Source organism: Punica granatum, chromosome 3 (genome assembly GCF_007655135.1).
Source record: "Punica granatum isolate Tunisia-2019 chromosome 3, ASM765513v2, whole genome shotgun sequence".
In the NCBI taxonomy this organism is placed as follows: domain Eukaryota; kingdom Viridiplantae; phylum Streptophyta; class Magnoliopsida; order Myrtales; family Lythraceae; genus Punica; species Punica granatum.
In genome coordinates, this window is record NC_045129.1 from 36,164,015 (window position 1) to 36,185,751 (window position 21,737).

Consider the following 21,737-nt stretch of genomic DNA (forward strand, 5'->3'; position numbering starts at 1 on the left):
AGCAAATCTAGCTAAAGGGATAACAAAGAGTAATTGTCAAAGACTTTGAGCAATAATGATTTTGGTCGATGGAATGACTTGCAAAGGCCGACGTTCATATTATATTCTTATTTACAGTCTCGGTTGTTGATGAATGCAACAATGATGATGACCAGTTGATGGAAACAAATATTTGGAATATAACCAACTTTTATTTTGTTTATTTATACTGGCACAAGCAAAATGTAATGTCTGGCATAGCCCATTTGTGCTATAAATATTGTTAGGGATATAAATTTCTTTAGGATTAAAAATAAAAGTATAAGTGAAGAAGGCCATGATGAAAAACTAATAAATTCATATATTTATATATTGCCCTAGACCAATTCTATAATTCACTTAAGTAAATCTAAATAATGGAATAACAATGAGTAATTGTTAAATACTTCGAGCAATACTGATTTTGGTTGATTGAATGACTTGCCTAAGACGACCCTCATATTCTTGTCTTGTTTATAATCTCAATTGTTGATTAATGTAGTAATGATGACGACCATCTAATATAAACAAGTATTTGGAATAAAACTAACTTTTATTGTGTTTCTTCATATTGGTTCAAGCTAATTGTTATGTCTGAGAGAGCTCATTCGTGCTATAAATTTATTTAAGAATAAAAACAAAAACATAAGAGAAGAGGACCTTGATGAAAAACTAATGAGTTTGCATATTTATATATTGGCCTTAACCAATTCTGTAATTTGCTTAAACAAATCTAAATAAAAGGATAACAATGAGTTATTGTACGGTTAGACGTAAATGACGGTTAGAATAATCGCATTTTTTTACCTATTTTCGTAAATTTAATTTAATTCTTTAATTCCATAATTTTAGAGATAGTGATCCCCATAAAAAACTAACCTTTCATATTTTTTAAAAGTTAAATTACAAAAGTTATTTTTCCCTTTTTTTTTGGACAACTAAAAAAAAAAGTAGTCGTTCGTTCACCGGTAGCCGCCATCGATGACGGCTTTGATCATCTTTAAAATATGTTGAGTCTTATTGCAACAATTTCGTTTCCTTTCTACAATCTCGTTGTCGTATCATAAATTAGCGTTCCGCCATGCTGTGTTCGTCGAACTCCGATCTTTGTCCAACTGCTTCACAAGAAGACAATCACCAATGGTTATCTTTAGCGCGTAGGAGCATGGCTGTACATAAATCATTCATGAAATTTAATCATAAGTTGACTAAATTCATTCACTTGATTATATATTGTTTCATTTGGCTGTAATTCTCCCAATGAAAACCTAAGTCCGTCTTTATATTCTCTAGCGATGATGGATACCATGGCCAACGATGTTGTTTCATAACAATAACTAAATGTTTAAATTAAGTTTACGAATCAGATCGATAAATCCGAACCAATTTAATTATGAACGGCTTCATGTTAAACTGGTTTTCTTAAAAAAAAACATTCGGCTAAAAAAAAGTCGGGTTGAATTTGTTGTGGTTTGAGTAGGAATAACTAAAGGATCGGGTAATAATTGTGACACGTGTTAGCGTATACATGCGACACATCATCAATCAAACTTATTTGATTATTTTGGAATGTGATCCGATGATATTGTAATAAGATTGAAAAAATAACAAGGTTAAAATGTAAGTTTTAATACTTAAAAGGTGGAAAAAAAAGTATATTTCACACGATATGACATTATTTAGTAACTCATGTTAGAATTTTTCAAAAGAAAATATTGGTACGACTCGATGATTGATAATTATGATAATACTAAGATTAAGTTGATCGAATGATCGCTCCTTTTTCTTGAGATGTGACCTGAAAGCGCATTGATTCGACTAGTTAGGGGGTGGCCACCGTCACGGACTTTCTTCGAGTGCGCCCTTCTTTTTGTATGTGTCTCTAGGACTAGTGGCTGTGAAACCACTTTCATAGTCCATTCCATAAGAGCTGAGGTTGGAGGAAGGTACAAGATACGAGTCCATTTCATCATTTAATGCCCGAGCCGTTGCAAATTCCAACACCGCACATGGCCATGACCAGGCCCATCCCCACAACACACTCATTTATCGCAAACCATGTGAGCAGAAATATTCAAACATATGGGCATAAGTTCATATGCCTAAGAAGGAAATTTCCCCTGATTTTCGGGGGTCAAAGATTCTGACCAACCCTCCTCTAAATGGGGAAGAAAAATCATTTTATCACAAATCTACGTTGGTTGAAGTAGTTCCGCGTTTGTTCTACTTAAATAAGATTTAGGATTAGAGTTTTTGTGAATACAGAAAATTCACGTCGGGAGAGTTTTATCCATTAATAGGCCGACCCGGCTTTACTGGATTAGTCGAGGTCCAATCGAATTTTTCAATACCAGGATTCACGTAAAAAAAATCATTTTATCTTGAGATAGGGGAAAGTAGAAGCTAAAACAATTCAGGATTAGATAATAATGCACCTTCTCGACCTAAGTTCAAGGGTTTCCTAAACTTTAAGTCCAGCCTAATTTCTCTTCGGACCAGCTCAACGAGATCATTTACGTCAAGCATCCATTGGAATTACTTCCCACTGCCTGCCAATAAAGTTTGAACTCGAAACGTTAAGCAGATGAACATACTCTCTCTTACCACTCGAGCTAACTTCTTATTGATGATTGCACCGGAAGCTAATTATTTTCAATCTTGTATGGTTTGTTTTTGTTTTGTCATTTGAAACTTTAAGGTTAACTTAAGAAGAAAGGCGATGGGAAAAGGGGGTGATACCGATGGGGACACAGTAAAGGGCGGGAAGGGAAGACAATGGAACAGCTCCTCTGGTCTGTTCAATATTTTCCGTTGACTTCGCATTGCATCAACCAAAATAAAATCATTAATAAAAAAAGGATGCAACGCATAAATACACGTACTTTTATGATAATTAAAATATTTTAAATTTAATATTTATGAAAGAATTATTTATATCTCTTTATTTTTTTCATACACATTAATTAACTATTAGTATTTTTACTTCATTATATTAAGTCCATTAGCTTCCTTCATAATCGAAAAAAATCATAGTAATTCATTATTAATTTACATCATAAATATACATATCATAAATAGACCAATTGGGTCCACTTAAGATTTAATTTATACCTAGTAAGCTGTTGTCCATTCTAGCGAAAAACTGAAGGAAATTTGGATATTATAACTAATTCCCCGTTAAGGAGGAATTTCCACATAAATTTCCCAAGTTCTAATATTAGTTTATTTTTCTGCATGTGTTTTAGATGGAGATTTAATGGTGCAATCACAAAAAAAACAATTAACTAAATTATTAAAAATTTAGGTCAATTAAGTATTTTACTAAAGGTTAATCAGATTTCTTTGAAATATGAATCAATTACTTTAAAATTTGTATAGCTTACTTCAAAAGTTGTGTAATTTGCATCCAACTTTGTGTACTTTACTTACTTGATTTAGTAATTTAAATCTATTAAAAATTTAAGTAATTTACTACCAATTATTCTGAATGTGCAGAATTAATTATTAATTAATACAATTAAAACTGTTGTTTTCCTATTTCATATCTTTATGACACGTGTCCTTTTCATTTTTCATTTTAACATCTCTTTTCTTCGTTTTCAAATTTACCCACAAACTTTGTCCCTTCTTTTATTTTCTTCTTACATCCGCCAAAAAAATTCAAAATTAATATCTTTTAACTATCATTATATTAAATAACTAAAACAGGTCACACTCTACAAAAGTAGAGTACAATACCTTTTTAATATTCACGCGCATTTTTTTTCTCAAAATGATATCATACGTAATCTTTATCTATATATATTTGTGGAACAATAGTGGTGAAGTAGTGCTATTGTGTTAGAATATTTTTCCATTAGGATGTCTTCGGTTCCAACCGATTCCTCAATTCTTTCATCAATCTTTTCTTTTTCTGTTTAAGCAAAAAGTTATTATTATTAAACCATTCATTCACTATATATATGTAAAATAAGGTCATAACATCATAGCCTAATAGTACGTGTCAAAAAGTTAATGAGAGCAAATGAAATATATTGCAGTAAGGACAAAACTATAATAGTAACATATAAAAAATATGAGATACTTAACGCAGAGGATTTGGCTAGAATTATGTGCTAATAAATATGATGTTAGTCTATGTGTAATACAAATAGATATGTCACAGTTATATATCTACAAAATGAGAATTAGTATTTTGAATTTTATAAAATTAATTAAAACTCTAACACATATAATTCTCTCCATTCCATATATAGATACTGTATAATCATTATTTTTAATATTTCATATAAACGTTTGCCTTTTAATATTTTTCTTATCATATCATTTAATTAAGTTTCTCTTTTTTTTTTCTCTACGTCTGTATGTTCATTAAACTAAAATAATTTCAACTTTTAAGTGTTACATCAATTTAACATAAGTTACGCGATATTAATTTATTAATATTTTATAATTTCCAACATTAAAAACATCATTTTCGCATTTTGATCAAATGAAAATATTGTTAATTGAGAACCTTTTTTGAAGACCCGCAGCTCGGGCAGTCTTCTTCCTAGTAACCATATTAAAGTGATTACGCCATAAATTTTTTAACATTTTATGGGAGATTCTATCATTCAATATATCATTGTATGGTGCAATCACATTTTACGTCTTTAAATGATCAGTCAATTATTTTAGTTCATTAATTATTAAAATCCAACGGTCTAAGAAATGTATTGCATCAATAAAGTGACTGTTACCTTCTCGCGTTTTATGAAAGGAAAACTCTAGCTATGATGAAAAAGTCATCGAATCAAATTGTTGGAAATTTCTATTTTTCAATAATGAGCAATCAATTGATTCCATTCTTTCCAATCTCTGGAGGCAGCAATAATGATGTCAAGGCAAATAGGGAAGAAAAGGCCAAAGAAACAAAGAGGGGGTGGCCGCCTTAGATAAGGTGGTGGTAGGCTGCCCTTCTCCATCCAAAATGCATCTCTCAAGCTCTTTGAATTTCGAATAAATAATTAATCAATCAGTCTCCATTTTGCATTGTATCTCCATTTAATTGCAGTCAAGTCCATGCCCTGTTCAAAAAGAAATGTTTCGAGACCTTCAGAAATATATACACTCTCATAAAGGCTTCCATAATAGACTGAATTGATAACATAAAGCGAACGTGACCGAGTCATGTGAACGTGATGATCTCAAAGTTTTTGACATGGAGCAGGAATATGAATGCTTAATGAATCCCTACAAAAGAAACCTAGAGAAGACGATGTAGCGATCGCAAAACATAACATACTCATACGTTCCATGAATGACTTTAATCTTATCAAAGCCACTCGATAATCTTCCCTAAAGTCCTGTTAGGCGATGCATATGCACGAAGATTTCATTACACAGTGTCGACACAACAGTGGGGTGAACGTGTCGCACCTATCACAGAACAAAAAGTGACAGATCAAACCAGTCGTAGTTACATATGGACTATCCAGACGGCTTACAAGGAGATTTTTGTACTTAGAAATCCTAATAATTTTTTTTAATCCAAGGACGGTGCCCTGCTGACACATACACCCCCTGAATAATGCTAAAAAAACTAATGTATTTTTCCACCATTTTAAGGGTTTTTTTTTTTAAAAAAAAATTCTTTCTCCATGATAACGCATGCCATAAGAAGAGAAGAGGGAGTTAGTTGGGAAGTGATGCACGGCCTTTGCTTGTGTTGCCTCAACACATCAGTTTTAGCTTCTTCACCCTTCAATACTGTGCTGTATAGAAAGAGACTGCTGCTTCCCTCCCTCCCCTCTCTCTCTCTCTCCCCTCTCCTCCTCCTCCTCCTCCTCTCTGTTCCCCTCATTCATTCTTCTTCTTACCGCTCCGAGAAGTCGAGAGACGAAGATGGGAAACTGTCAGGCTATAGATGCTGCAGCTCTGGTGATACAACACCCTTGCGGGAGGATCGAGCGGCTCTACTGGCCAGTGACTGCGAGCGAGGTCATAAGGACAAACCCGGGCCACTATGTCGCACTCATCATCCCGTTGCCAACCAACCCGGGAGGAGAAGACAGCAACGGTAAGCAGCATCCCAGTGACGACCATGACAAAGTCCGGTTCACCCAAGTCAAGCTGCTGCGCCCGAGCGAAACCCTCACCCTCGGGCACGCCTACCGCCTCATCACCTCTCAAGGTATTATGCACCATTCACTTCTGGAGTTCGGGACTTCTGGACGGGTTCTTCCGGCCATCAGTAACGGATATCTTGCACCGATATATCATGACGGAAAATTTAGCGCCACTAGATACTCTCAAGCTATCATCATAATCTTCCGTCTTTTGATTCCAAACAAGTTTCTATTAAAGATCTTTGATCTTTCTCATCTGAGTTGATTTTTTTTGGTCATGATATTAGAGGTTATGAAGGTTTTGAGAGCCAAAAGGCATGCGAAGATGAAGCAGCAGCAACACTCACACCAGCAATCAGCTGAGAATTCATCACATGAGGAGGAGACAAGTAGTCAGACAAGACCAGATGCTTCTGACCGAGAGAAGAGCAACCAGGTATCTGTCAGTGTAACCATTTCTCTTCAATAATTCAATCTATTGTTTGGAAAAAGGAAAAGAGACGAGGTATCTATTCGCTAGTAGGTCTCCTATATTTAACAGCCTGTATAGTGTAGCACAAAGCATAAGCATCTCTGTGGTCCTTCCATGAAAGGGGGATAATTTTTGAAACCCTTTTGAGGAAACTATGCCTCCATCGGACAAGACCATACATAAGCCGCAAACAGCCTTTAGAAATAAAGTAAGGTTAGGTGTCAAGCAGTAAAAGGAAAACGTCTTTATTTCTTGAAACATGATTTCTGAAAACCAGTTCATCATCCGACCAACCCGTCTACGTTCTTGGCATCCAATGCTCAATGTAAGACTTAAAACTCTTTTTGCTAAGAATGAGAAATGAGGTAGGTGGTAAAAATTTATATTCGTGTGTGCTACATCATATATGAATTGTGCTCTGTTGATTTATCTTAGAAGTCAAGCCAAGGATGTAGAACATTCACTCTGAATTTTGAAAAATCTGCAGAGGACCGGAGGCGGAACGTTGTCCATCAACTCAGTAGCAGTGAGGCCAAAGTCGTGGCGCCCCAGCTTACACAGCATCGCTGAAGTTGCAAGCTGAGACTGGTCTGAGCTGAGAGACACAGAGCAGGCCATGAAAGATGAGTCAATGATGGCCCCGTAACTGAAGCAGAAGCACTCCCTCAAAGATAAGAAAATCACCGAGGCTTTGAAGCTACTACTTTAGCGGAGAAAGAAGATAGAAATAAGAGAATGTTGTTATATGAAGTCCCTCTATTTCTAATCTTTTAGGTGATATAAGACCTCTGTACAGTTGTTTACAACAGATAAATGGATGAGGAACTCATTTAATGATAAAAGATACCAGATTAAATATCAACACGAATTACTAGCTATTTCGCCGTTCTTGCAGCGTTCCAAGATTCCCAGTCTCGATCCACGTAGTTTTGAGCCCACAAGAGCGCCGCTCGCGCGGCAAAAGCTGCTCCAGGTAGATTCTCATCCTTGAGAGCAACCATCATATCCGTGAAAGGCTCCACCTGTAAAGTCCCGAGTCCTCCATATTCGTCATGCAAGAACTCACTAAATATCTGAATTTCGACAGCGAATAAAAAGCCAGTAAGCATCAGTGAAAATCTGGATTGCTTCAAGTGGAAAAAGAAAAAAGGTTTCAATCTCATAAATCATCATGGCTAAAGACACTGCCAGCGATGGCCAAACATTGGCCAAAAGTAAGGATGGATTCTGTCTGCAAAATAATGCTTAACTTGTTATCGTCAGGTCAGATTTTAGGTCTCAATTATTGAGCAATTTTGGGATCAATCCTGCCTCATCACTGAGCACTTCCAAAAAATAACAGCTAAGTTCACATGATATATGAAAAGCAGCTGAAAGGAAACAAAGTACGGTACATCATTACCGTTTTCATTTAAAGCCAAGGAAGGGAGAATATGATAACGACGCTATTCAAACAGGATGCCATTTTATGCAACGAACCCAAATATATAGCCCTTGTCATATTCGGTGAGGTCCAAAAAATTGCGAGCACAAGATTATTTGTTCAACTCATTAGGATCAGAAACATTAATAGCATACGATTCAAATGTCCAGATTTACACTTCTTACAACCCACCATAACCATAAGCTCAGATTTCACCCGAGCAATACATTGACGTAAGATTAACTTTTTAAACAAGAATTACCTTTCAGTTTACATATTCTCGAATTGGTTTTGGACCTTCCTTGAATGTGCCATTATAAAATGTAGAATGACGTACGATGAGCTCAACTCAGGTACCACTCGGGACAAGAGTTGACTGAGCAAATTTCAAAATCAACGTGACCTCACCAATAAAAAAGAAAAAACTGGTTCCTATTTTAGATGACGCATTTGATCGAATATCTTATGCTCATATTCAACAGTGTTCCACCGACCAAAGCACAAAACTTGCTTGAGAAATAAATCTCAGTAACAACAGAGACTGCTAAGTAAGTGAAGACTATTGATGAACTGAAGAACCTCATAATCCATTCAGTGCTGAAAAGGGCCATAATCGATTGTTCAGAAGATTCTAAGAAGAACTGACCTGGGAGCATATATCTACGACTGCATCGAGATCGTCCCCAAATGTCTCAATCTCTCCATAGAGCTTCCTCCAGAGCTCAGTCTTGAACTTCTCGGTTTCCTGCTCCAAAGAACATTGTACCCGAACACCACATAATTAAAAAAAAAAATGATCAACAATGGCACCCTTACAGTTCGAACTGCAGTTCATGGCAGAAAGCTTACTGTTTCAGCAAATTCGGGGATTGGGTCGGGGTAGACATATTTCTGGGCAGCTGCTGCGGCCCTGAGAGAAGTTCTCGCGGAGGTGTAGGTGTCGGAGACGCGCCTAGAGTCGGAGGGGTGAGAAGGAAATGACAAGACGGGAAGTCGGCTGAGCGGTGTACACCGTCGGGCCTCAAAGGCGGTTCTTTTGGCTGGAGCAGGAAGAGCTGCAGTTGCGAAGAACAGGGGAATAGAGGGGACAACGGCCATTCTGCGTGGCGTGAGTTGGCCTCAGTTGGCCGGAAGTTCTGTCGGAGGAGGGAGAGAGAGAGAGAGAGAGAGAGGAAGTTCATAATAAATTTGGGCCAATGAAAAAGAGTTTCGCCCAATATCAGCCCATAAATAGAAAGACCATTTGAAAACATTTTAATGGGCCTGGCTTTTCAAATCTACTCAATCGTTGGGCTCAATTAATATCCATTTATTTCTTTTTTTTCTTTTTCTAAAAAATTATGAAAAATATTACTCCGACAATTTTAAAAGATCGAGGATTAACGTTTATATCCCTCTCAACAAGTGTGTTTTCTGGCACTCGAATTTGTATTCTCCTCCTTACGTGGGTTCAAATTGCTTACCACTTACTCAATCAACACTTTATTAGTTCCATTTCTTTCCATATTTTTTGAAAAAAATAAATATTTCACTTGAGCCAATTAGACGAAAATTGCAAATTATCAATTTTTCAACATTCACTTTTTCTGTGTGCACCCTAAAATTCGAAAGCCTAAGGAGTGTCAATTAATCTAGTTCAAATCTTGTGAACGGAAAAAAAAAATCACAATATGAGTGATCTTTATTCCTCAATGAGCTGACCCGATTTCAACTAGATTAGTTGGACCAATTAGACAGCTACATATCCGGGTTCGATGAAAAAAAAGTGGCTAGTGGTTGGCTCGGTAGTATGTACCTCCTTTAAACACACATAAAGTTTTATATGTAATGGATATATTACGTGACAATATCACGAGTTAATAGGAAAACAAAACAAATTTACTTCATCCTAAAAGATTATTAAAAGATCAACAGAAAACTTTCCTAAAGTAGGCAAGTGCATATATAGAAGCTGAACCGAACAAGGAGTTTGGCATTCTATGTAACAACCACCCAACTCATTTGGCTTTGCTCCGGTTGCCTCCTGCAAGTCCCTCTGGAAATTCAACTTTTATATTCAGCCGCTCCGCTTCCTCCCTAATCTCTTCCACCTCCTGCCTGCTCACCGGAACCGAGACCCTGCAAGCCCTTGGCTCAACCGGGACCCACTCGATCATCTTCCCCACCATGGTCACATCCCTGGCCCCTGTGATTGAGACGGGCTGGCCTTCCTTCCCGGAATGCACCTCAACGACCTTCCTCACCATGCGCACCTTGAGGTCCTCCCGCCTTCCGAACACACGCTCCTTCTTTTTCTCGAGCTGGACCAGCCCCGCCTCCAGCAGGCCCAGCTGGTGCTCCAGCTCACTTATCGCCGTCTTCATATCGGCCTTCATCAGCTTCCGATCAGACAATGAGGTCACCGGCAGATTGGCGCTGCTGGCGTTCGACGTCTTCAGGTCCTCGAGCTCATCTCTTGCCTTCTTGAGCTCCCCCTTGACCTGTCTCTTGGTGTCTTTCAGGTTTTCCATCTCCTCGGAGGCTTTGAGGTAGATGGAGCCGAGCTCCTCGACCTCATCACACAAGCGAGAGATCTGCTGAAGAGCCATGAATCGTTTCCTCTTCTAGTGAACTTTTGGATATGTACGTCCCATAAGTCTAAGTGTATACATATACACACATATATATATGTATGTATGTCCTGCGGTGGGTTGTCCGTTTTCATAAGCTGGATGGGAGTGTCCTGTGAGGCGGTGGTGGAACATTTGTGGGGTACTTACACGTGTCCCATTTGGTGAAAGAAGTCCGTGCTTCTCCGAAGTAATTATTTGGTTTTGGATGATAACCCATCTTTATCAAACTACACTCTATTCTTTTCCGAATTCAACACTATAATAATAATTATTTTCATATTTTCTTTTTCATTTAATAATATTTTCTCACTCATACTTTTTCCTAATTATTTTTAAATTTTTATGTAATAATGCTTTCTCATTCATATTTTTCCTTGTTCATTTTCAAAATTAATTTTTTAATAATAAATTTCCGTTTATTTATATATATATATATATACATGCATAAATATATATATATATATATTTTTTTTTTTCAAACATCAATATACTTGTATACATTTATAATCATCGTACAAAATCAAATTAAATTGAATCGTTTATTCAATTCGAAAACCAAACACAAGCTAAAGTGCTTATCGGGAATCAACCGGCTCTCAATTCAAGAACCAAACCTAATAACTCAAGCCGGATTATGTTGTGTTTCACTATTAGGCTTATGAGCCTATCTTGTAATGGAAACAATTATGTTGTGTTTTATAGGATGGAAGGTATGCAAACTATGTTAAATTATTGTAATGGGACTGGTAGTTTATATAGCGATTCTAATTCTATTTTGTTATGTTTTTAACTCATTTATTTATATTAAATATGTACTTAAACGCGAGCCTACGTCGATTGCTAATTCTTTATGAGAAAATGTTTCATGAGGGGTGCGCATGCCATTGAACTCGATGGTAGGTACTCATCGACTCGTAACTCGGTCTTTGGTTCCATATAAGATGCAGTCATGCACGGTCCAGGCTTGAATGGGCTAATATTAGTGGGCCTGGTATATTGGGCCAGCATCGACTTGGGCCGGATTTGATCCAAGGAAGGTTTCGCCTGGAGACCCTGCCAAAGCATAGCATAGGCTTTGCGTTCTAATCCTGTCGCCATCACCAAAGCTCGGAATCAGCCATGAGCCATTGCAGAGGGGTTTAAGCAGGCTTAAACCCTAAAACCCAATCCTATCCCTTCGTTCTTCCCGACATCGTCTGAACTGGGTTTGGTCCTCCTTCCATTTCTACAAGCCGAATTTGCTTCACGAGAATTAGTCCGATGCTTCTTGCCCGGTCAACCTCAGTTCTCCATTTCTGCAAGCTGTCCTCTTCCCCGCCAGAGCAGCTCTCGCGGTTCAGGAGCTCATGCCCATCTCTGCTTCGCTCCCGCCCGTCATCTTCCCGTTGTGCGCTGTCTTTTTGGCTGATTAAACCGCCCCGTGACTGCTCTTCCCGGAGCTTCGCGGCTGCCGCCGTTTCTGGCAGAGACGGCAGCGAGACGTTCCTTGCTGAGGAGGGCGTCTCATGGTCGTCCCTCGGAGTGTCGGACAAGCTTGCCAGAGCTCTCGGTAGCGTTGGAATCGACAGGCCCTCTCTTGTTCAGGTGCTCATTCATTGGATGACGTTCAAATTCAGCTCATTTCTGTATGATTATTAGTTTGGAGTCCTTATTTCAATCCTTTTGATATCTGTAGGCTGCTGCTGTGCCTTCGGTTCTCTCGGGAAAGGATGTGGTAGTTGCAGCGGAAACTGGTAGTGGTAAAACACATAGTTACCTTGTTCCTCTGATCGATAGGCTGTGTGCTACTAGCTGTGATCCTGCACGTACTGATGGAGAACCGAGTGCGAGTTCTTCCAAAAGGGTTTCTCTTGTTCTTTGCCCGAACATTATGCTATGCGAACAAGTGGTCCGAATGGCTAATGATCTCTGTGGAGATGACGGTGAGCCTCTTCTCAGAGTTGCTGCTGTCTGTGGCCGACAGGTGACCCTACCTAATAATTCTTACAGCCCTAGAAGTGCGTTGGGGCCTTCTTTGATTGGTCTAAGTTTGATGGTTATTCCATATCCTGGAATGACTTTCTCAAGTTTGTGTATTAAAACATTGACTGCAGGGATGGCCAGTTAATGAACCTGATATGATCGTCTCAACGCCAGCTGCTTTCTTGAACAACATTGATCCTAAAAAATATCGGCGCATGGATTTTATCCGGGAAGTGAAATATGTGGTGCGATTTCCATTAGCCCTCCCTCATATGCTGTTAATATTTAACTTGAGAGCTCGGCGGTTTGGTTCCTTCAGCAGACTGATCAATTTGTTCGGCAGGTATTTGATGAAGCCGATATGCTTCTCTGTGGAAGCTTCCAGAATCAAGTCATACGCCTCATAAATATGCTACGGTTTGATGAGAAACTACTCTCTCGGAGCAAAAGTTATGATCATAAGCAGCCGACTGAGCTGAGCGCAGATTCTGAACTGGCCTTTGATGAGGAAGATGGTGAGGGCGCACGTGCAGATATTGCTTCGGATGAGGATGATGATGAGGAAGAGGAGGAGGAGGAGGATAATGATTCTATGGCCGATGATGCTCTGGAAACTGAGCAGAGGAATGATGATGGACCAGTGAAGAGAAGAAGAGGCTGGAGAAGAGTGAGAAAAGAGTATGAGCGGAGTAAGCAGTACATCTTTGTTGCTGCTACACTTCCAACAAACGGGAAGAAAACTGCTGGTGCTGTGCTCAAGAAGATGTTTCCAGATGCTAAGTGGGTTAGTGGGAATTACCTCCATTACCACAACCCCAGGTTGGTATTCCTATCGAATTTCCCATCTGCAGTTGTTATCTCAACCCTTTAGAGAAATTTAAAAGTACATATGGAGAGAACACGCATTGTGCAACTGCAACTTAAAGTAGTGTCGATAATAAGAAGGATTATTTTATTGGTTTTCAGAATCAGCTGGCCAAAATGTAGCTTATTTTGAAAATGTATCAACACCAAGTCTCATTGCTTAGATGACAAATTACTAGACTGTCTTGGAAAAAAGCCGACTTGGTAGGCTAAGTCAATGATAATTGAGAATCTATCCCATGTCTTATTTGTAGGACTATTTGTCGGTCCAGCATTTTGTACAATGTGATTGGTTGAATACATTGGACTGAGACCATATAATACTCTCAAATCATAGTTGGTTAATCACATCAAATGTGATTTTGCCTGGACCTGTTAAGTGCTGACATCTTGATGACGAATTTTATTTTTCTGTATCAGGTTGGAGCACAGATGGGTTGAGGTCAACGTTGAAACACAGGTTGATGCCTTAATAGAAGCCATTAGCAAGGGTTTGAAATCTACAAGTATGGATCAGAACTCAAGTTTAAGCCGGACGATGGCGTTCGCAAACACTGTTGATGCAGTTGAAGCAGTGGCAAATATACTTGAGAGAGCTGGGATTGAGTGCTACCGCTACCACAAGGATAGCTCTCTAGAGGAGCGAACAGAGACCATAGTTAATTTCAGGGAGAAAGGTGGAATCCTCGTTTGTACTGATGCTGCATCTCGAGGTCTTGACATACCAAACATCTCACATGTTATTCAGGTGCAATAGTAACTAAAAGAATTTTCGCTAATGTTTATTATGCTTAACCATCTCCTAGAATGACTGTCAATGTTGCTCTATAAATGTTTTTTCTTTTTTTTTTGGCACTTATTTTATAATAGTCATGGATGAGGATGACGGAAATTTTTGGTTTTATGCAGGCCGACTTTGCTACATCTGCTGTAGATTTCTTGCATAGGGTTGGGCGAACTGCTCGAGCTGGTCAGTTTGGGGTCATCACGAGCCTCTACACAGAATCTAGTCGGGATCTCGTTAATGCAATTCTTGAAGCAGGGAGATTGGGTCAACCTCTGGTAAGTTCCTTCCCTTCAAATGAAACTTTTTGACTTGCTTCGATCTTGTTGATCAGTTACATCACTCTGTCCCGTCTTCACCTCTCAACTAACAGACAAATTATGTTGCTACAGGAAACAGCATTTAGCCGGAAGAGAGGCTTCAGGAACAGGCTTAAGAAGAAAGGTTGGTGCTCCACAAATAGCCTCTAGCATGGTTTCTTTAATGAAAGAAAGTACAAAACTTGCACTTTGGGATTGAGTCGTCGATGTCACCGAGTGACTTTGTTCCAAGTTTGATTTCTGTCAACTATACCCGTCAAGCTGACTTGTCATTATGATATGAATGCAGGCCGAACAAGGTCAGGACCATCTCATGCTGAGATGATGACTGCTTAAGCAAGTGCATGTTTTAATCCGTGCTAATTTCAACTGCATTAGTTGCCAGTTTTAATCTGTGATGCGAAAGAGATCCCAAGACACTGCCCTGTATTACTCGAGCTTTACTTCAAGACTTAAATGGACGCAATGTTAACCAGGAAAAGCTTAGCAGCAACTCGAGGGGTAAATTTGTTGAAGATTCTGACAATCAAAACGCTTGACACTTTCCCGTTCGGGGTATAGAACTGCTCATATATGCACTAAAGAGGAAGGAGAGCCTTCAGCTGGTAATTAAGCTCAAGATTCTGATGGAGCACCAGAAGCTCGTCCTATGCCTTGGTATTGCTTGTTGCAGCAATGTGACTCCAACCGAGAGCTACATATATCTGCCTCGACCTTCTCGTCTACGAGGTCTATACTGTATTTCTTTCATACTTTGTAAACGCTGCGTTTTTGCCTATTGTGAATTTTCTTATAAGCATTAAACGGGTTCCCATTGTTGCTAACAGTCTGAGTGGTCCTTGTTAATACAAGAAGAGACGGAAAAACTCAAGTTATTCAGCTAGTACAGTTTTTTCTTTCACAAACTGGAGCAAGAGCAATAAGGCACAATATTCTGCTAGCATTACATGACAGAAGCACGAGCAATGCTCACGATAGTACCGTACAGTAATTCTAGGGGCACTTGGTGCGATTGCCGTGGGTCGTCATATCGGTGTAACACTTGCCACAGAGTTCCCTGTTGCCGGAGGTGCCAGGGGGGACGCACTTGCAGCGGAAGCAGCAGGTGCCGCAGGCCCGCGTGCACAGGTTCGGCCTTGAGTGAAGGCTGCATCTCTCCTTGCACAGCTCTCCACAATCTGCATAGAATATTCTAAGATTAGAATCTAGAGCTCAAAGTCTGCAAATATTCCTTTAGACAGAAACGAGTACAGATCGGAGCTGGTAACGTTGTTAAGATCCCACGTGAATTCTTAAGCTATAATATGTCTGAGAGATGTCTAGAATCTCATTAAAAGCTTTATATCGAATCGATCGTAACAATTGATTGAATAATATATGAGTCCGACCATCCCGTTCGACAGTTTACTTAAAATATTGCACAGCAGAGACAGATGAGGGAGGATGCACGCGTTCAACAACAGACGCCGACCTTGGTCGCGTTTCTCTTTATGTAATAATGTGTTTTCTAACAAGCTGAAAGCATTCCATGGTAAGGGTTAATCCGACGTTCAAGCTGAAATTAGCTTTTCTTTTTATTTTTTATGGAAAAAAAATTCAACTGTTTGATCATTGATGTAATATATAGATGGAAAAAAAAAGGAAAAATGAGTAATAAAATGCAAATTGAGGACATACCCAAGAATGGCAAGAGCCTCCTGTTGTTAGCTCCCTTCACCACCACCGCCACCACCTGTAGATGCAATAATGCAGCAGAAATGACTAATCAATTGCATGAACTTTTAAGTCTGGACTCGACCGGAACTACCCCGACACGAGGCAAATTATTTATCTTCGCTAACCTATCGAGTTTGTAACGAGTTTACGGAAGAAAACTAATTACATGGTCCTCCGAGCCTGTAGTATTAGTACTGCTGCTGCTAGCACTCCCGATGTCAATCGAAGAAACCTGCAGCCGAAGAAACGATCTTATCAACCACAGTCCATTAAACCCGCAATCTATTAAAGTCTTCGAGCTTGAGCACTAACTGCATATATATCCTAAATAGTAATACCTGGGCTGTAGAAACCAGAAGAAGAAGAAGAAGATGAACAAGAGGAAGAGACCTCATCAAACCCATTTTTCTTATTTTGCCAAAGTGAAAAACAGTCATGAGGGACAACGAGAGAGTTTCGAGGTCCAGAGGGCAAGTGCCCCTCTCTGTCCCTGTCCCTGTTCTTATAGACAGCAGCACTAGACATGCGTTCTACGAAAATGACCAAATTGGACATATTGTCCTTCTACTCAGTCCCAATGGGACAAATACGGTATGAGTCTGTCTAATATAACAAGTTGTCACAGTGACATATTTGATACTTTCAACTCTAGTGTTTAATATTTCAGTTAAAATATTTGATACTTTGTACAGTCTATTACAAAACGTAAAAATCTTAATTGAAATACCAAATGCGTCGCTATATTAGAATTTCCCACGGAATATCGGTCCTTTTCTTGTATTAGCGCATAGATGTTGTTAAAACTTATTACTTGATTATCGACCGCTTCATAATCATGCATGACTTCCAAGTAGGCTCGAGATGACTGCGTTTAGTTTGCAAATGATTAGAGGGATGATCACTCATTATACCTTTTAAACACTTTGCTCTCTCCAGGATAGAGCCCGTCAAAAAACATATTAGAGGCGGTATGGTATGATCGTGCTAGTTAACGACTACGGATGAGAAGTCTCGTTTCGTGCAACTTGCAGTGAGACGTCTTCGTCGCCTAGAAAGATGAAAACTAGCTTAGCAATGGGAAGTTTCGGGCAAGCAATGTTACTTATGATACATAGTAGTAGGGCACAGTACATACATTACCATGTCTCATGTTGCCAGTATTTGACAATTTTAGAGCTGTCTTTAGCATCTTTGTACTAAAACCATGTGCTCACCAATATATTATTTACGTATAAACAAGTACCGAACCGTACAGCGCCTTTAAAGTCCTTTATTGCAGTCCAGGTAATATTTCAAGGGGTAAATATAGCATAATACATAGTTTGAGCAAGCAATGCGTCGAAATTAGCAATTGCTTTTAAAAAAATAGCCTAAAATGCATACAATCTCAATTTGGTGAAATTTTCATCAAGTTTGACGGAAAAATCCGATATGGCTCGTTTAAGAAATTACTTTGCACAAATGGATGCAGTGTGTGACTGAATTGATATTATACCTGTCTCTTTATATATATATATATATATATATATATATAATGATTCAAATGTCCCTATTTTTGTGTTAAATCTATAAAATACGCCATTTTTACATGCTTCGCCATCGTCCAATTCCCCAAGGCCCCCACCCCTTAGCCTGTTCCTGACCACCTTCTCCACAAGCTCCGCACCATCTACACTCCACCATTAGCCACCTCACCCGTCTCCAGCATCCCTCCTCCCCATCCTCTCCCTCCTCTTCCACTGCCGTGCCGCCGAATCTCCTCCTCCATGCGCAGCTTTCCCCGATCATCTCCTCCTGCTGCCACAACCACATCGACCACCTCGACCTGTGCATGAATTACACCCCCTTCACCCTCTGCCTCCACGACCTTGACCAAACCATGTGATGATGGTGGGGAGAAAGGGAGAAACGAGTAAAGAAAGAAGCGGGAAATGCATAGACGACGGGAGGATGGGTCTCACAACTTAATGTCCATGTGTCCGGTGCTTAAACATGTCGTGTCGGCAATTTCGTCAAATTTGGACAAAAAAAATCACCACTTGCTAGGTTTGATACGAAATTGATACTACCACATTTTTAAATAATCCTTAAAATACGTGCTAAATTTGACAGTGTTTAAACTACGTGCTATACAGCACCATTTATCCCATTCCAAATTAAATCAAGTATTGTCACGGTGCAAAAACTAGTAAGATATTTTTTCTAGGTGGCGAGGGAGATTGCATCATTTTTTTTGAAGTCTTATGTCCTAAGCTTGTTAAAACATTCGTGAAAAGTAATTTTCAGGAATGCACTAGACAAAACATAAATATTCTGCATGGACCAATTCGGGGAGAGAGATCCAGAGAGGCTGATACTGACTAGTACACCCATAAAAGAAAAAAAGAGACTGTGTGACGATACACATCTACGTGTTATCACGAGGATATTGTACCTTGTAAGAGGTCGTAATTTGTTAATACGATTAGACTTACAAATGATATATTCACATTTATGACCAAACTGGTTGCATTTATACCGTAGTCTCCATATATATCAATATCATTAGTACACTGCAAGAGAAATGTTAAATTCTTCAAAATCATCTTCACGAATCCAATATTTCTAAAAGAAAAAGAAGATTTTATAAAGGAACGGGATAAGTATGGAACAGGAGGGCACAGGAAAAGCTCGATGTGATGATCATTAGGATTGGTGAAATGATAAACAATTGAAGGAAGGAGAAGCTTTTCGCAGAAGAAGGCTATAATGTATAAGATCCGATCGAGAAGGCAACCCATACTTTTCCAACTGAAGTCCACCATTCATATTTAAAATTACTATTTAGCCCAAATAAAAAAGGAGTAAGTGGAAAAAAAAAACAAAAAAATCGAAATGCATAACATGATGTCCTTAAATTCTCTGCTATTGATCATGCATGCCACAGCAGCACACCGGAATGGAGCAGGGAAACGTGAGAGTCACTATGGGTGATCCATAGATGTATGGTTTGTGCCAGTGCCAATGCCATGGATCTGGATCGTATCAGCCATGAAATCACTTGGTATACAAGTTCACGCTTACGTACCATGAAAGTAAGACTATCATACCGATCCATACTGCGATCAAAACTTGTGCTAGCTAGCTGGTTCTGTTTCCAGGGGATAACAAATCTGGAACCTGAGATTTGCCATGTATCATAAGCTTGCCATATCTAGAACAATGATTGAGGCTGCATAATCTGACCCGGACTTTCACAATCTGAGTTCCGGCAGAATTTAAGAACAAGAAAAACCGACCATTGATTTTGTCGACGATGCGCAGCCATGATTCTGCACGTACATGTGGAACACGTACGGTACGCAGTGTGCAGTTATAGTTCCTAGCTACCTACGTATGCATGGTATCTCCTGGATGTCTCATTGCATGCGCCCGCCATTAACGCGTACGAGAGCACAGCTTCTGATCATTGCCGGCTGGGTGGACGGATTGATCATCCCACAGACAGGCACGTAGGGCAGGCGGGTTTAAGATAAGATAGCTATATAGATATAGGTATGATATATACATATATCTTATGTATTATGTTTTCTATTATTAGTTAAATTTAGTTTTTGCCATCGATGAGAGTTGATTCAAACCGTTCGACGCTTATTTTTCTTATGTAAGATTTCAGATTCGAGTCTTATCAATAAAAAAAAATTGATTGTGAAATTTTATCTCTTAATAGATCACTGACTCAATCGAAACTGAATTAATCGAAAACTATTAAACTTTTGAATACCATATACACATTGAAAAAGAAAAAAAAATTGTAGATTTCATTTGAACGCAAAAGCATATGCAAAGATATAAGACCACCCCCAATGGCGTCTCTCTCGCCACGTGTCACTAGGAGAGATGCATGCGAGAGAGACTCGCCATTCGACGTGTCTCTCGCAGAGAGACGCATTGTTCTGTAGAAGGACGTCTCCCACTGCAGAGCGATCCAATTAATTTTATTTTATTTTCTTAAAAAAATTATTGTTGGCACCAACAGTTAGAAATTTGGCCGTAGGCTTCCCCAAGGGCCAAATTTTAATTTTTTGGTTTATTTAAAAAATTAACACTGTATAAATATCAACCACATTCAAATAATTTCCACACAAATCTACACCTCCAAATTAGCATACTTCATACCTTCTTCTTCTTCGACCCAAAAAAATGGATCCAAATCAGTTTAACCCAACGCTTTTGGGTTTTGCATGCGAAATCCGAATTTCCCCCAAATCCAAATTCCTCAAATCCCCGAACTTCCAACTCTCAAAACCCAAATTCTAATTACCAAATTTCCTGACCGTAAGGAAAAAAGAGACAATTGTTTGCAAAATATCAAGAAGCAGCACGAAAGGACGTGGAGCGTGCATTTGAAGTGTTGCAATTTCGCTTCGCAATTATATGTGGCCCTACTCAATTGTGGTCCAAGGAGAAGCTTAGAATGATTGTGTGAACTTGCATCATATTGCATAATATGACTGTTGAGGAAGAGAGGGACACGTATATTGTGAACTTCGATCAACTCTCCTCTTACAATGATGCGCCCAATGTCTTAGCATAACTGGAGCTAGGGGAGGAAACATTTGCTCCGCATGAGAAATATATTCGGAATAATATCCAGCTCCGGATAGAGAAAAGCATCGACAACTATAGGTGGATTGGGTGAAACATATTTAACGATTTCACAATACTTGCTAAATTGCCGTTTGGTCTTCTTTTTTTTCATGAACGTCATGTAATTTTATTAGTATAATGAATTTCAATTCATTTAATTATTGCCCATTAATTTAAACAATGTTTTATTGCTAATTTAAATAAGTTTAAATAAGTTTTAAATATTTAATTATGTTTAATTAATTTAATTGATTTTTAACTATTATTAATATATATTATTTATATTATATAATATTAGCTATATTCATTAAATTAATATAAAAATATGTTGACCCAAAGAGAAGGACTTCCATTGCAGGAGAAATCTCTCTTTTTCTTGGGTGAGTCTCTCATTGATATAGCGCCTATATAGCAAACCCATTGAGAGATTAAACATTTTACATGGTCTAACGCATGAACCTCTCCCACTTATTGCTGTCCTCGTGCTGTGGCTAAAATGTTGACTAAAACTAAGTCCAGTGGGGGGATTCAACCTCGCTGATGCACGGCACCTAACGCACTCCGCCAAACTGGAGCGGAGCGCGTCTCCTGGTGTCGCACTTGTCTCTCTACAGAGAGACACCAAAGAACCAATCATGAGCTGCCACATGGCTGCTCATGTCTTTTGTAACAATTTTTTTTAAGCGATGGGCAAAAGAGACAACGTGGCATACAACGAGCCACATAATTATTTTTTAAAAAAAATTGTGAGGCTTTTTACTACCAAAAAAAAGTGACTATAATGAAAATACGATTACGTGGTATGCAACATGCCACACAATTACTTT

General features: G+C 38.8%; 4 protein-coding genes across 5 annotated transcripts; 2 read left to right on the plus strand and 2 right to left on the minus strand.

Annotated features, from left to right (window-relative positions):
- The first annotated feature begins 5,696 nt into the window (after window positions 1–5,696).
- LOC116199941 lies at window positions 5,697–7,442 on the plus strand. The gene is made up of 3 exons (XM_031530532.1): window positions 5,697–6,193; window positions 6,416–6,564; window positions 7,088–7,442. The coding sequence occupies exons 1-3, from the start codon at window positions 5,905–5,907 to the stop codon at window positions 7,181–7,183; spliced, it is 534 nt and encodes a 177-aa protein (XP_031386392.1). The 5' UTR covers window positions 5,697–5,904; the 3' UTR covers window positions 7,184–7,442.
- Window positions 7,305–9,229, minus strand: LOC116199937 (protein PLASTID REDOX INSENSITIVE 2, chloroplastic-like). Of its 2 annotated transcripts, none has more exons than XM_031530528.1 (3): window positions 8,873–9,229; window positions 8,670–8,768; window positions 7,305–7,622 (listed from the first exon to the last, which is right to left on the minus strand). In XM_031530528.1, the coding sequence occupies exons 1-3, from the start codon at window positions 9,119–9,121 to the stop codon at window positions 7,476–7,478; spliced, it is 495 nt and encodes a 164-aa protein (XP_031386388.1). In that variant the 5' UTR covers window positions 9,122–9,229; the 3' UTR covers window positions 7,305–7,475. The 2 variants fall into 2 exon arrangements, with proteins under 2 accessions (XP_031386388.1, XP_031386387.1); XM_031530527.1 differs by having other exon boundaries at window positions 7,305–7,673; window positions 8,873–9,228.
- Window positions 9,230–11,750: 2,521 nt separating this feature from the next.
- On the plus strand, window positions 11,751–15,444 carry LOC116199831 (DEAD-box ATP-dependent RNA helicase 22). The gene is made up of 8 exons (XM_031530374.1): window positions 11,751–12,219; window positions 12,311–12,598; window positions 12,729–12,842; window positions 12,941–13,416; window positions 13,882–14,209; window positions 14,371–14,523; window positions 14,638–14,689; window positions 14,855–15,444. The coding sequence occupies exons 1-8, from the start codon at window positions 11,896–11,898 to the stop codon at window positions 14,899–14,901; spliced, it is 1,782 nt and encodes a 593-aa protein (XP_031386234.1). The 5' UTR covers window positions 11,751–11,895; the 3' UTR covers window positions 14,902–15,444.
- Window positions 15,405–16,782, minus strand: LOC116199947 (gibberellin-regulated protein 9-like). The gene is made up of 4 exons (XM_031530542.1): window positions 16,620–16,782; window positions 16,448–16,513; window positions 16,243–16,297; window positions 15,405–15,743 (listed from the first exon to the last, which is right to left on the minus strand). The coding sequence occupies exons 1-4, from the start codon at window positions 16,716–16,718 to the stop codon at window positions 15,559–15,561; spliced, it is 405 nt and encodes a 134-aa protein (XP_031386402.1). The 5' UTR covers window positions 16,719–16,782; the 3' UTR covers window positions 15,405–15,558.
- Window positions 16,783–21,737: the final 4,955 nt, after the last annotated feature.